The 16,336-nt window shown below is 41.9% G+C and overlaps 1 protein-coding gene across 3 annotated transcripts in view; it reads left to right on the top strand.

The window, feature by feature from the left end:
* The window catches only part of Shtn1 (shootin 1), a 101,730-nt gene that overhangs the window by 46,464 nt on the left and 38,930 nt on the right, over positions 1-16,336 (top strand). For all 3 annotated transcript variants that reach the window (XR_015046214.1, XM_085834173.1, XM_021151995.2), the window contains exons 8-11: positions 940-1,034; positions 6,722-6,868; positions 10,110-10,263; positions 13,391-13,490. Coding sequence is in view for 2 of the 3 variants with exons in the window: in XM_085834173.1 (XP_085690299.1) it covers positions 940-1,034; positions 6,722-6,868; positions 10,110-10,263; positions 13,391-13,490 (496 nt within the window). In the remaining variant the exon portion in view is untranslated. The remainder of the gene's footprint in view (positions 1-939; positions 1,035-6,721; positions 6,869-10,109; positions 10,264-13,390; positions 13,491-16,336) is intronic.

The raw sequence follows: 16,336 nt of genomic DNA on the forward strand, positions 1-16,336 counted from the left end.
TGAGCTGGGTTCCTAATGGCGTCACGGCTCCCTGCATCCTATCCGCATCATTATTTAACAAAGTAGGCCACAGAATGTCAAAAGCAGCAACAATTGCATGGTGCTTTTATTTGACCGGACCTTTCCTACAGTAATTCTTTTTGGTTAGGGAAGAGGGCATGGTCCCACTAAGTAGCCCTGACCGCATCTTGCACATATCCGTTGATCTGCCCAGTGAAATGCCTGTGATATGGTTTTTTTGTTTTGTTTTTGTTTTTGTTTTTGTTTTTGTTTTTGTTTTTGTTTTGTTTTGTTTTGTTTGTCTGTGGCTTAATGTTTTTTTGTCTGGGGCTGGAGAAATGGATCTATGGCTAAAAGCACTTTTGCCCCATGCAGACGACCCAGGTTCAGTTCCCAGCACCCTCCTGATGGCTCAGAACCATTTATAACTCCAGTTCCAGGGGATCTGGCACCTTCTGGCCTTAGTGAACAGCAGGCATACATGTGGCACAACAGACAAACATGTAGGCAACATATTTATACACATAAAATCTAAAACAAAACAACAAAAAAAGCCAGAGATGTATTCATTTTGTACTGATTTTGCAGGACATTTATTTGAAAACATAACATACCAATTTTTATATTTCCTCTCATAATACGATTTGGTGGCAGAGTATTTCTTGTGCTGTGTTTTACCAATCTGTTGGTGTTTCCCCAGTGGTACAAAGAACATGCTTGGAACCACAGATCTGTATGTTCTCCTGATTCTCTCTTTTCGGGATGTGTGGGGTTGAGTGTGACTGGTTTTACATTTTCCATTCATATTGCTAAGCTACCCTTCATAAAGCTCACCATTCCGCACCAGCCAGGAACAGATGACAGCCTTCCGCAGAATCCTTTCCACACATGCTGCTGGTGATTCTGCACAGCTCATTGTCTCTTTTCTGTCTGCTTAAGTGTCCATGTTGGCTGTTGAAGAGTATGAGGAACTGCAAGTGAACCTGGAACTGGAGAAGGACCTTCGCAAGAAAGCAGAGTCTTTTGCACAAGAGGTGGGTATGCTACAGAGAACAGGGAACTTCGCAGAACACCCATGGGCAAAACAAAGCTGAATGATAATGAAGGGCAATAGTGTTCCTAGCATGGTCGGCTGACTCATTTACGACTCATTTACAGTAGTTATATAGTTTGTAGGGACCTACAAGAGAGCCATGTGAGGCTTCCACCACCAACGATAAATGTTTTAGGAGATGCGGGGACTTATATCTAAGTATCACAGCTTATACACATACATCCGATTTCCCTGGTGTACCCTGTAAATATGCACAGCTGTTAGGTGTCAACTGAAGATTTTAGAAAATGTTTGAATAGACCTTGGAGGTTTTAAACAAAGCATCCTGGCCAGGTGGGAGCTGCTGCATCATGACTAAGTTTACTGACATTCATGGGGAAGAAGACAAGGGTTGAGATTTGCTAGGTCTGTCACTGTACACAACCTCCAAGCTGTCTCTGTCCTCTTAAAGCTTCACTTCCACTGTCTGTAAAATAGAAGCCCTTGCAAATGGAATCAGGGAGATTTTAGAATGCAGTAGAATGTCCGTGTGTGTGCGTGTGTGTGCACGCACTTAGAGGCCAGGGGTCTTCCTCAGTCACTATCCACAGTGTCTCTGACTAACACAGGGATTGGTCATATGGTAGGCTAGCTGACCAATGAGTTCCTGGAATCCACTTGTCTACTTTTCCAGCTCTGAGATTATAAGCATTTGCCCCTGTGTTCCCAATTTTTGCAGGGGTTCTGGGGAATTGAACTTAATTCTTCTTACTTGCACAGCAAGTGCTTTATAAATTGAGCTGTCCTTCCAAGCCAAAATGGAGTAACTTTTAAGAGTACTTTGTAGGCAATATAATGCTACACGAGAAAAAGGCTTTTCATGGAGAGACCTATAACACGTGGTGGTGACTGGCCAGCTTGAGTGCGGAATGCCTAACAGATAGCCTTGAGAATCTGGGCTTTGTGACCATGTCATCTTAGATGATGGTGTCATAGTATCTGCCTTTCTCTCCTGGCCATCATCCGGAGCTCTCATTCTGTGAGTTGATTCTTTCATCGCTAATGGAATGTTGCCATGTTGAACATCCATTACCTCAGCCACTCGTCAGTGCAATGATTTACCTCTCAGACTAGAGGCAAGCTTTGAGCGTCTCTGGTTCCATTTGACCCTGTTGACATTCAAGTATTGGGTATTCCATGGCTCTGGAGCTGGTTTCCAGGGGAATGACCTGTCACCAGGTAGCTGAACTCAAACATCGAGCTTTGCTGAGCAAGAGCTCTGTCTCTATTGGAATTTTGAGCCTGAGTGTAAAGAACCTTGTGTTGAGGGAGGCAGCTAAGGAACTGAAAGTGGTCCAGGAAGAGGTTTCCAAGGGGGAGGACAAAGACAGCATGTTGCAAGAATGACATTTGAAAGTTGGATTGTGTTTCTGTTTTGTTATTATATTTATTATATTATATTTATATTACATTTTTTTTTGTTTTGTGTTCTTGTGCCTAAGCATAGCTAAGCTAACATTGACCTCCACAGAAGGTCTAATCTAGGCTTCTCTGATTTGAAATAATTGTGATCAGTTTTATTCAGAGAGTTTGAGGGAAGGCAGATGGATATTGTTCTCTGTTGACTTGTAAGAAAGGAAAAAGAATTGAAGTGTGTCCAGGCCCTCTGGAACAAAATCTGTGTGATTATAAATGGTGCGGGTAAATTGACTATGGAAAGGGCAGATAGGGAAGACGAGGAGACCTTAGGTTGATTGAGAGTGACCTGAACAGCAGGGTCTTACCAAGCCGTTTTCATTTCCTGCATGTTGTTTGCATAATGATGCCAGAATGCAAAGTACAAAGCAGCTCAGAGGACAACTTAGAAGGCTCCACAGTGCCAGAGAAGACAGGAGGAGGAGGAGGGAAGCAGGCAAGTGAAGGATTTCCACAGGGTCAGCTGTCCTGGCGAGAGTCCTTGAGATGCAGGGACAGTGCAGACACCGTGCTGAACCAGCATGAGGAGGGGAAGGTGACTTGGGAGGCCTCTGCGACTGGCAGCATGATTGTGTGCAGCAATGCTCCACATTCAGATTTAAACTCCATCCTGAGATTTAAACAACCATTGCTGAGAAGAAAATCTCGGGCTTTGACACATGACTACCGCTAAAGGCATGGGACTTGTTTCACAGGAGGCTGGCTTACTGTTGCATGTTGTGCCCAGTACCAGACTGGTACCATAGACAGTTGTATGTTAAAGATGAGATGCTTACTGTCCACAGTTTTAGAAATATACATCCAGGTTTACTTGTTTTATGAGTTTAATTGCAACAGGAATTCATGTGCTTATTTAAAAAACACACAGCCACTCTAAACACGTAAAACAGAAACTGACAACTTCCTTCTTTTTGTATTCATTTATTTAAAACAAAACCAAAGCCTGTTCCTTCTTAACAAGAGGAGTCAGTTGTGTCCAGAGCTGTGTTCTTAAATTTTCCATCTACATATTACATTTTTTAGAAAAATTTACTTATTTGTGGTGAGTGCATGTGATTATGTGGGTTTTTTTGTGTGTGTTCTGTATGGTTTGTGGTTGTGTGTTATGGGTATTCTTTGTGGTGTGTATATGTGATTGTGTGTGTTGTGTGTGTGTTTTCTATTGTGTGTATATGTAATTGTGTGTGTTGTGTGCTCTCTATGGTGTGTGCATGTGATTGTGTATGTGGTATGTATATGTGACTGTGTTGTGTGTGTTCTCTATGGTATGTGTATGTGATTGTGTGTGTTGTGTATGTCCTTTTCCTCCACCCACATGGGCTTGAACTCAGGTCTTCAGGCTCATGCAGCCAGCCAGCACTTTCATCCACTGAGCCATTTTGCCAATCACATTTTAAAATGCAATTTTCTTTTACTTTTTAATGTGGTTTTGTTCTTGTTTTTGTTTTTGTTTTTTCCCATTCAGTTTCCTTTCCTGAGTAATTTGGACATTGTTGGAGTATTGCTGTGAATTCTGTATTGGCATAAGTTTTTTGTTGTTGTTGTTCTCACTCTTATCCTTCAAAAAGACATGTGAGGTTTCTTAGAAATTCTGAGACCTGTGGTGGTGGTCTTCTGGTAAAAGACCACTCTCTGACTCTAATTGAGGCGTTCTTGCCACAGCAAAACCAGACTCATTGGTGTTTGGTGATGGAATGAACGTTCTAGGGGAGGGCTCTCTTAGCTTGAACTTTAGCACTTTAATTTAGGGGAGGTAGCTTTTGGTTTTGTTTTCTCTCTTGAGATAGTCCCATGTTGCCCAGGCTGTCATCAGACTTGATAGGTAGCTGAAGATAACCTTGAAACCCTCCTGATTTCACCTGTCTCTTTCTCCAAGTATTGGGATTACAGACATGTGCCATTGTTCCCAGCTTTGGTGATACCAGGGAGGGACATGCTACAGGGGTTTTGAGGAAGAAATTCACACTAGGAGGATTTTTCAGAGGTATTTTTACTTGTTTGTGTTCAAAATGCCATAGTCAGTGTACTTTGTCCTCGTGTAGTGTTAAGCAAGTTTTCCAGAATGTTTCTCTTTCCCAAAAAAAGCAAATTCTAGAGAGTCACGGAGTAAGAATGGTTTAGTGCCATGGCGCAACTCATAGTGACAGGGAGTGGGTGTCCCCACTTGATCTCCCGACTCTGTGCTGTAGCTGCTTTGCCAGAGCAAGTGCAGAAGAAAGGAACCTGAAGCTTTGCTTCAGCCACTCTTTGTGTGATTCCTGGGGTAACAGGAAGCCGGTGAGGGAGCCTGGCTAGTTACATTTTAATAGAGGGGGAAAATATATCAAAATTATTGTAATAATGTAACTAAAATAATTCATTTCAGCTAGAACCTGTTCAAATATTCAAGGCACCGTGTCAATCTTTAATAATTAATTACCCTGTTGGTTATAGTCTGAGTCTCCTGTGCAGCATACCTTGGCTAATGCCCATGTGGCTGTCTCTGTGCCTTTAACTCTTCCAAAGAGGAGGTGATGCTGAAGGAGTGTGGGTTCCATGTACTATGCAGAATTGTGTTTCACCAGGCTGGAGAGATGGCTCAGCAGTTAAGAGCACTTTCTATTCTTCCAGAGGACTTGAGTTCAGTTCCCAGAACCCACATCAGGTGTCTCAAAACAACTGGTGTGACTTTAACCCCAAGGAACTATGTTCTCCTTTTTCACCCTGTGCAGATACCCTTGTAGACATATACATGCACACACAGAGAGACACTTGCACACATAAATAATAAAAGTAGATCTTTAAAAACTGTGTGTTCTACCTGTTCTGAGCTGGTGCGTATCTGAATTTTGCACAGCACTGTAGCTGCTTCCTAGGCTTTTCTCCACAGAAAAAGAATGAAAGCCCAGTCAGTCATTGTGTGTGTGCAGGGGCAGAGGTACATCTGTGTGCAGCTTATACATGTTTGGAGGCCACAGGTCAACACTGGGTGTGTTTCCACCTTGGTTTTTGAGACAGGTTCTCTCATTGAACCTGGAACTCACTGATTGGCTGGACTGAGGGGCCACCAACCTTAACCCCCTTCTAGCCATTTTTTCCTCCTTCTGGGACATTGGAAAGAAAACATGAATGTGTTTGTATTATACAATTTGTGGTGAGTTTGATTGCCCAGGACTAAGTTTGCAGACTGTGTAAATCGCTATAGTTCTAGTCTTTTCACACAGAGGTTTGTAGAAATTTTATTTGGTCCTGAGTTACATTTGCTGACATTCATGTTATACAGTAGATGAGGTTGCATGTGTGCTCGATGGTGAGCCATCTTACTGTGCACACCTTACATACAGTTAAGCTACAGCATCAATATAAGATGCAGTAAGATCCTGACACTGTAACTCTTTGCTGGTCTGAGACTTCTAGTCTGTGAAATAGATCATGCTTTGAATTGTCCACCATCCCACTTGGTGTGATGATGGAGAAAATAAAAAACAGACAAATAGAAAATAATGCTGCCATCAATTTTGTCAGCATGAGAGAATTAGCGAGTCCTGTTCATAAGCAACTCGATAAAATGTTCAATAGATGTTAATATTGTCTCCTCTTCTTGGAACTCCTCTTGTGAGCTGTTTCATCACTGGGGGAAACTAACCGGTCTAAAACAGTCTAATAAAGAGCAGAGGGGTTGAGTCGGGTGGTCAAGAGGCTTGGCTTGCAAATGAGCCTAAGCTCTGACCTTGATACCTGAGCATCCTTGGGGATCCTTGTTCTCCCTGAGCCTTGGCTTCCTTATCAGGACAATGTGATGGTCATGTACCTATTACCATGTTTTAGCAGTGTTAACTGGATACAGGGTGACGTCTGCCATGTTGCACAGTGGTTAGTGAAGGTTTCCTAGCCATAGTAGAGAAGTCGGCTGAAAATAAAGCATAAAGAGAACCCTGGGGATGGCGGTGGGGCACAGACATGTCACTTGTAGTATTAATGTATTTTAAGCCAGTAGGAGAGCATTAAAATCAAGGTGTAGAACTGGATTGCTGTATCCACACCTTACTTGGGGTAATGACTTTGGTCTTGAAGTTCATGGGAAGTCGGGGACTGCATTGTGGCTGCTCAGGAGCTCCTACCTCAGGCATTTCCTTCAGTGTCCTCAAGAGCTCCACCCACTGCCATTCAATCTGCACAGGGTAGCTGCATGGTTGGGGTTGGTATATACATTTTTGTAATTGACTTTCACAGATGTTCATTGAACAAAACAAGCTGAAGAGACAAAGCCACCTTCTGCTGCAGAGCTCCCTTCCTGACCAACAGCTTTTGAAAGCTTTAGACGAAAATGCAAAACTTATCCAGCAGCTTGAAGAAGAGAGGATCCAGCATCAGAAAAAGGTAACTGTTTTTATTTTGCAGCTATAGACACACACACACACACACACACACACATACATATACACATGCATGCATATACACATGTGTATACAACATATATGCACACACATGTACACACAGGCACATACACCCACATGTACGCACACACCACACATAACCACAGCATGCATACCCACACCATACTACACATACCACATATACACATACATACACATGCATGAATACTCACATGTGTACACAACATACATGTACACACATGTACACACAGGCACCCCCACATGTATGCACATACCACACATACACCATACATACCCACACCACACTACACATACCACATATACACATATAGACACATGCATGTATACACACGTCTGCACAACATATATGCACATACATGTACACATAGGCACACCTACCCTCACATGCATGCACACACCACACATACCCACATCTCACTACATATACCACACACGTACATACACATGCATGTATGCACATATGTGTACACACCATACATGGATGCACATGTACACACAGGCACACCCCCCACATGCATGCAGATACTACACATACCCATACTATACTTCACACACAGAGACACACACCCCCCCACACACACACATACAGTCTGCACAATCACACATTAAAACAAGAGGTATCACTGTGGCCTTGTAGAGGTTCATATTTTGCCTTGCTTTCTAAGTCCTAAACATCTTTGAGAAAACAATAGTTACCAAGTAAATTTCATGTAGTGCTCAGCTAAAGTTTATAGCCTATTGACATGGAGTCTCTAAAATGAGTTTGAAAAAGCAAAAACAAGGATTTTAGCCTGAAAGTCTCTTTGGAAATGGTATGGTTTGCAGAGATGACTGAATACACGTAGGAGAATGTATTGGTCTCACAGAGCTTGTTGAAGGGACATTGACCTTATTCTGAGAAGGAAGGAAAGGAAAAAACCTGTCAGTAGTCATATCTTTCTTAGTTACAATTTCTAACAGTGCAGACTTGCATAGATATCTGTAGGGCTTCTTAGCTCTTTATTTGGTTTCCAGTTAATGCAGCCCAGGTCCCTCTGTGCCCTTGTGATAGGGGAGAGGAAAGGGAAGAGGTGGAAGAGAGACTCACAGGAGCCACCTCAGAGTGATGACATCAATATTTATAGGTCCTCACATCAGAGCAAAGGTCCTGACACATCTCCAGTTTTGTTAACATCTCGCAGTGAGGTCAGGCTGGACTTCTGCTTCCTCTGTGGGAAGTGTTGGCAGATTTCCAGAAAGCCTCTGCTCCCCAAGGCCAAAGATGAAGAATTTCTTTTTCTGCTTCCACATGTAGAAATCACCTTTCCAGAAAGAAAGAGTATATGAGTTTGTGTACATGTGTACATGCATGTGCACACATGTGCAGTGTCATGTATGTGCATGTGTACATGTATGTGCATGTATGTGCATGTGTGCATGTGTGTGCACGTGTGTTTAGCTTATGTTAAAATCTAACTTTTGGTCCTAAGAAGACAGATTATATATATTTGTTAACTTGGCTAGTAGATAATACATGCTCAGAGCTCACTAAATTGAGCTGGACTCTAGGAATGAGTTGTTTTCTATGTTCTTGCCTGGCAAAGGAGCAGAGGTCATTGTGGGTGGAACTATAGCCATTGCCAGTTCTTATTCTGTCTGTCTTAGTTAGGGTTTTACTTCTGTGAACAGACACCGTGACCAAGACAAGTCTTATAAAGGACAACATATATTTGGGGCTGGCTTACAGGTTCAGAGGTTCAGTCCATTATCATCAAGGTAGGAGTATGGCAGCCTCCAAGGCAGGCATGGTGCAGGCAGAACTGACAGTTCTGCATCTTCATCTGAAGGCTGCTAGTGGAAGACTGACTTCCAGGCATTTAGGGTGAGGGTCTTAAGCCCACACCCACAGTGACACACCTTCTCCAACAAGGCCCCACCCACTCCAACAACTCCACACCTACTCAAACAAGGCCATAACTCCCAATAGTACCTTTCCTTGGGCCAAGCACATACAAGCCATTACATTTATTCGGAATATTCTCCACTGTGTGTAGTGTAAAATATCTCTCACCTGCACATAAATTCCCACACAGATTCAGCATTTGTTTAAATATTTGTGTTTGTATTTATACAAGTAATATCCATTCCTTATAGTAAGCAAACTTTCTTTGAAATGTAAAAACAGTAAAAGAAAATTAAGATTACCTGAGACTCTAAGGTATATACTACTTCTGGGGAAGCTCTAAACTTTATGTAAATACATAGTCTTATGACATGTATATGGTTTGTATCAATGGAGTTATGGGATGCACGCCTTCTTTAAACATTTCTAGCTGGTTAATATATCTTCTCACCTAAGTGTGTATTGAACTGTATGGTTTTCTATGGCTGTACACTTTTTTCTCATAATCTGTGAACTGATGATGTTGGTGAACATCTAGGTTGTTCTTAGGCTTTCAGAAGTCTCAGTGAGGCGTTTTTGCTTTTGTCTGGGGCTGCTGTTGGTGGTTGGCTGGGTTTTGAACTCAGGACCTTGGATGTACCAAGCAAGTGTTTGAACACCGAGTCACAAATGTTGGGACTGGAGAGATGCCTCAGCAGCTAAGAGCATTTGCTGCTCTCCCAGAGGACCTGGGTTCGGTTCCCAGCATCCACACAACAGCTTACAACAGCCTGTAACTCCAGTTCCAGGGAATCTGATGCCCTCTTCTGGCCTCCAAGGAAACTGCATACAAATAATGCATACACATAATTGCAGGCAAATACATAAAAAATATCTTTTTAAAAAGTGTCCTTACTGACCAAAAGGCCTCTCTCCCTTCTTCCCTGTCTCTCCTCCATGAGTCCCAAGGATCTTTTTAAAATGCTATCAAAATTTTTCTGCTGGAAAAGAATATAGAAATAACGAATCTATTTTTAAAATGTTTTACATATATTTTACTTTTGTCATTCATGTTTTTTTTAATGTCATTTTAATTTGTTGCTGTAACTGTTCAGAAAAAATAATCAGAAGTGAGATACTTATTTCCAAGTACCAGGGTTATCAAGACCCAGAATCTGTGTGTGACTTTAAGGTGGATTAGAATCTTCCTGATGTGTGTGTGTGTGTGTGTGTGTGTGTGTGTGTGTGTGTGTGTAGTCAAATGAAAATATCCATCCTCCTCCCCCTCCCCATTGACAAGGGGAAACATGGCAGCCCTATTCAAGCTGTGTAACACTTACAGGTCAAAGAGCTGGAGGAGCGGCTGGAGAATGAAGCGCTTCACAAAGAGATCCATAACCTCAGACAACAGCTGGAGATTCTGGAAGACGACAAGAGGGAGCTAGAGCAGAAATACCAGAGCTCGGAGGAGAAGGCCCGGAACCTGAAGCATTCAGGTGACAGCCCGAGTCAGCTCTTGTGTCCATCGCTCATGCCCGTGGCAGAGTGTGTCTGCAGCTAGTTCTGAAGACTGTAGGGAAAAATAACCCAAATTTGTTTGTTTTTTTGTTTGGGTTACTGTATGTGGGTGCATGCATCTGCATGTGGACACTAGAGATCAACTCCAGGAACTGTCCACCTTGGTTTCTTTTTAAAACACTCATTTTTTTTATTTTATGTGTATGAGTGTCTGTCCACCATGTGTGCCTGGTGCCTGGTGCCTGGTGCCTGTGGAAGCCAGAAGATCCCCTGAACTGGAACTATTGCCAGTTCTGAATCACCATGCGCGTGTGTTGGGAACCAAACCTGGGTCCTCTGTAAGGACAGCAAGTGCCTTTAATTGCCAAGCCACCTCTCCAAGCCCCAATCTTGGTTTTGTTTGTTTGTCTTTTCTTTTTTGTTGTTGTCGTTTTATTGTTTAAAGTGAGATACTTCTCGCTCTTGTCTCAGTCTCACCAGTGAGCTCAGCTTGCTGACCAGGAAGCTCCATAGGATCTTCCCATTTCCACTTGCATAGCACTAAGATTGCAAGCATAGACCAACATACCCAGCTCTTTTCATGGGCTCTGGGGAGTTGAGTGCAAGTCCTCAGGCTTGCTTGCACAGTGAGTGTCACAAGGACTGAACAGTCTCCCCAACCCACCAACTTGCTTTTGAATCGTCTTCATTTCTGACTATCACAGTTCAGCAGAATATTCCATTTAACCAATCAAGTCACAAATATGGCAACATCCCCCCCCCCTTCTCGTAGAACCCCTGTGAGCTTCTTGCAGGAACCAAGGCCCAGTGTTGCCATTGGCATGGAAGACCCAAACTGTCAGCATCTCTGAGCCTTTAGAAAGGGAGTCTTATTAAGCATTTATTTTATTCTGTTCATTTCGAAGTGCTTTTCCCAAAAGAATTAAACTCTCCTCTCTTTCTTTTTAAAAGTAATACATTTCATCTTTGGTATTTGTGTCCCCTTCATCTTTGGGGTTTAATTATACATATGAAATATTACTTTCTATGCCACACCTAACAATGAAATAGGCAACAATATATATATTAAATGGAAAAACTTTTTAAAACACCAGGGATTCTGAAATCAAGGGATTTATTCAGCCAGTGCTGGAAAGCTTACAAAAATGTATGAGTTGGATTACTACACAGTTATAAGTCTCTGCGAGACGGCGTGTAATTTGTGATGGGTACATTTCTCTTTATAATAGCTTCAATATTCACTTCACATATTTTCCATTAATTTTATAATGGAATTTTGAAATCCATGTAGAAGAACCTTGTAAGCATTTTTATTTCCCCTTTTTGAAATATTCAGTGCCTTTTACATTCTCACAATAAAAAGTGATTACAATTTACTTTAAAAAATCGATCCAAAATTAAGAAAGTTTCTATTCTTTTTTAGTAAGTGTCAGGGTAGCCTCTCGGCAAATCCATCTTCATAGTTAATGGAAGTGGTGTTACAGACATCTGAGGTTCTTCTAGTTTGAACTGATTTAGAATCTGCTCTGTTGGAAGGTCAAGAGCACTTGCTGCTCCTGCAGAGGACACTGGTTCAAGTCATACCACCCACATAGACCTCATAGACATCTAGAAGATCTGATACCTTCTTCTGAGCTCCCCAGGCAATGGGTACACATGGTGAACATGGATAGATGCAGGCAAAACACTCATATACATCAAATAAAATAAATAAATCTGAAAACAAAAGAAGCCCAGAAGAAAGGAGTTTATGCCTTTTTACTGGATATGGTGGCACATGAATGTTCTAGCTTGGGGGAAGGAGTATGAGTCTGGGTTCTCTTAAGGAATAGGACCAATAGAATGAACATGTGCACCGGATTAATTAGGAGATCTATTCTTCTGGATTACAGGCCGTGGTCCAGATAATACAATGATGGCTTTTTCTCTACAGAACGGTCAAGTGGTTTAGTCCAGGAGGTTGGATGTCTCAGCATTCGTAGTCTGGGGCTGGAGTTGGGAGGATTCCCACAGAGCTTCTTTAGGCTATGTTAGAAACTTGAAGAAGTAGGTTCTAACACCCATGCTCTGAGCCTCCGCATCAGGATAGATGAGCTTACCAATGAGAGCAGGGCAAGTAGGTAAAAAACAGGGCTCCCTTCTTCTGTGTTCTTTTTTCTTGGCCTGACTCCAGAGATGCATCTTCCCGTGTCAAATAATCAAATAAGCTTGATGCTGACCTTACACACACACACACACACACACACACACACACACACACACACACATACATTTTGGTATGGAGAGTGTAATCCCTAGCTCCACACTGTCTGCTTAAGGATTGAGAGGGAAAGCATTGCCAATGAAGAACAGTGTGTGGTACCCATCACCTGTTAGGCGGGAATAATCTTTTCTTTTGTGGTGTGGTGCCAGAGATTAAACCCAGTGCTTTGTGCTTGTTAGGCAAGAGCTCTAGAATAGACCGACACCTCCAGCCCTGTGGTACAAACTTATATTGAGCCTCTTGAATTCAAGAATGGTGCTGTGCCCAGCTCTGTGTGTAGGTCCATTAACATTGTAACAATGTTATATGTTGTTGTTATTATTGTAACGATGCCTATGTTGTTATAGCTTGTGAGAATAAATGAAAATGTCCATAAGTTACAGGCATTTAGGAATGTGGATCTTTACTGTTTTCTGGTTTTTAAGAAAATTGAGTATAGGAGAGAAGAATGCAATTACTAAAATGTGTTACAAATGTCATTTTAGTAGCCCTCCATCTGCATGCTTTTAACGTCTAGCAGGAATAATTTCTTGGTGTTGGAGGAGTGATCTCTGCTGTTACCTACACTCCTTCAGCCTAGTCACTTGTTACTCTCCGCGAATTAGCCACATTCTTTGGCAGTTGTTTTAATAGATGAAGACTTAGATTTTAGTGATGTCTGTTAGTGAAGGACAAGATGAAACAAAGTTGCAAGTCTTCAGTTTCCTCTGGAAATGTCTAAGTGTGCCCCAATCTTAGATCTGAGAGAGGCTGGGTTTTTCTGTTACTTGCATGAACAGTGTGTAGTGAAGAGTACGGAGTCATTTATCTCAGCTCTTTCTGAATGCTTGCTCCCTGTACAGTGGACGAACTCCAGAAGCGAGTGAACCAGTCTGAGAATTCGGTACCTCCCCCGCCTCCTCCTCCTCCACCTCTCCCCCCTCCGCCTCCCAATCCAATCCGGTAAGTACCATTGAGGACCTTCCCGATACTGATTGATGACCTTCCCCATACTGATGTCATTCCATGTGCCTGACTCTGCTAATCACCATAGTCTGTTTTGTTTTGGTTCTTTTCTTTACTGAGATAGTCTCATGTATCCCAGGCTAGTTTTGAACTCACTCTATAGTTAAAGATGACCTAGGATGACCTTGAATCCGATTTGCTTACATCTGCCTCCTAGTACAGGGATTAAAAACACGTGCCGGGGGGCTGGAGAAATGGCTCAGTGGTTAAGAGCACCGACTGCTCTTCCGAAGGTCCTGAGTTCAAATCCCAGCAACCACATGGTGGCTCACAACCATCTGTAATGGGATCTGCTGTCCTCTTCTGGTGCATCTGAAAACAGCTACAGTGTACTTAGATATAATAATAATAAATAAATCTTTAAAAAAAAAAAAAAAAAAAACACGTGCCGGCCTGGAGAGATGGCTCAGTGGGTAAGAGCACCCAACTGCTTTTCCGAAGGTCCTGAGTTCAAATCCCAGCAACCACATGGTGGCTCACAACCATCTTTAATGAGATCTGACTCCCTCTTCTGGAGTGTCTGAAGACAGCTACAGTGTACTTACATATAATAAAAAAAACAAAAACAAAAAACAAAAACAAAAACACGTGCCACCAGCCCCAGCTTCTGCATTGCAGGGAATCAAACCCAGATATTCAAGCATGCCAGGCAGATGCTCCAACAGTCAGTTATATCCTCAGCCCTGTCTTCTTTCTGATACCAGCTTAGGTTGTATCGTTAGGGAAGACAGTAGACAGCAGAAAGGGACATTTCCTAAAGTCCAATATTTTTCTGCTTCTTGTATATCCTTGGGTTTTAAATAACCTTTTGAAGAAATCCTCTGGATCCACATATCCCCTTGTGAGACTTAGATTCAGTGTCAATGTTCCAAACTCCAAGAGGTAGATGTTTATCTTTCAACTCAGATACTTGGAATTTTAAAATTCCACCCGTCAGTGGGATTTCCTTCACCCACCATCGAGACCAAGGAATTTTGAGGGCATCCAAACTGTTTTACTCTTTCCCCCCTCATAATTTGAATTTGAATAAGCTTATACATTTTTTTAAAAGTCATAACTTAAAGCCTAAAGCTACTAATTGTTGTAAACTAGTGATTAATCTAAAAGTACTAAATATCTCTTATCCCAACCTTGATAGTTCAGCCTTTAGTAATTCTGAAAGTAGAACCTTCCACAAGAAAAATTATTGTTTAAGATCTTGGCAAAGGACTGCTGTATGCAGGCAGGAATTCTCTTTTTTTCTGAAGCCTGGCTGGTTTTCATCATTACCTCCACCTGACTTATATTCTGGAGAGACTTTGCCTTCTTGGTGATTCTACCCACCAGCATCCAGAATTAGAGGAGTCAGGCTACTTATCCTGATGGCTGCCTACCTCCTCATGAGGTTAGTTAGCTGCCTTTGGATAATTTATTCTTGAACAAATGGCATTTAAACTTCTGCTGGATGTTTTAGCTTTCATTAACTCATGTGATTTGTTTAATCCTTTCACACAGAGAAGCCCTTTATTCCTGCTTTGCACCTTAGCTGATCCAGCTGAATAGAATGTGTAGCGTGTTCCTCCCACAGGACTATGGAAATGGGACTTTGCTTTTGAAAAAGAGTCTCATTACTTTGCCTTGCCGAGTTGGGTATGACATAATCTACTTTAAGCCATTGAAGTAGTTGAGGTTAAATAATCTTTACAAGTGATCGAGTCCAAGAGTCAATTGAAAGAATTTCAGGTATTTTAAATTCTCTCTCTCCCGGGAAGCTAAACCCATAGGAGATATTCCAAAGGTGACATTTAAAATGGGAAATGCGTCACTCTGATCTTTCTCTCGGGTCTAGAATTTTGAGCTGATAAGAAAGGTCACTTCTATGAGAAGGGAGAACTATTAAAAAGCAATTACAGTCTTGCTGTCGGCCTTTGATTTTTTTAGCCTTAGAAATGCCGAGAGCCCCTAGAATTTAAAGTGTGATCAAAATAGAATTTCCTCTACAGAGCTCTTTACACTTATACTGAGAAGTGAATATAAGAATCAAGACTATATATGCCTCAACCACTGACTCTTTTGTAAGACCCCTAAAAGAAAATTTTCATTGAATAATATGAATAACTTTTAAGATAGATTTAAATAGTATGGGATATAACTTTTCAGAAAAAAAAATGTGAAAAATACTTTTCTTGTCAAAGATATTTTTGCATATGTATTGAGCTCTCAAGGGTACTAAACCCACCCGTGGTTTCCAACTTTGTTCTTGAGCCATTTATTTTATCCTGATATAGATCATGGATAGAGTGACCATGGTGGGGACGGGGAAGGGACTCAGTAGCTTTCTGACTTCTCTTAGTTTCTTCCAGCTGCTTTGACCTAGAGGAAAAAGAGGAAGAAGGCGTTGGTGGGTCATGTTGTAATGGAAGGACTGTCCTGGACAAGCATGTCTCATGGTTAAAGGGGTAGAGGATAGGGGTGGGTCTTCCAGCATGAATGAGCCCACAGGATGTAAATGTAGACAAAGAAACATAAACACAGGGATACTTCTAAGAAACAGGTTGACTGTTTCATTACATGTACACCATACTTGCACAAACTAAGATGGCTGTCCACTTACTAGGCAATGTTCTCTTCTGAGAATATTATATATGTGGCCTCTTATTGACTGAGTGGTGGCATGTGACTCTGTAGACTCATCACAGGGAATTGACTCCTGTGATTATAGGGAGCTAATAAGTCCTAAGACCTATAGGGCACGTTGGCAAGCTGAGTACCTAGGACATCTGCTGGGTGTTCCTCAAGGCTGA

This window comes from Mus caroli, unplaced genomic scaffold (assembly GCF_978045245.1).
Source record: "Mus caroli unplaced genomic scaffold, Mus_caroli_1 scaffold_20, whole genome shotgun sequence".
NCBI lineage: Eukaryota > Metazoa > Chordata > Mammalia > Rodentia > Muridae > Mus > Mus caroli.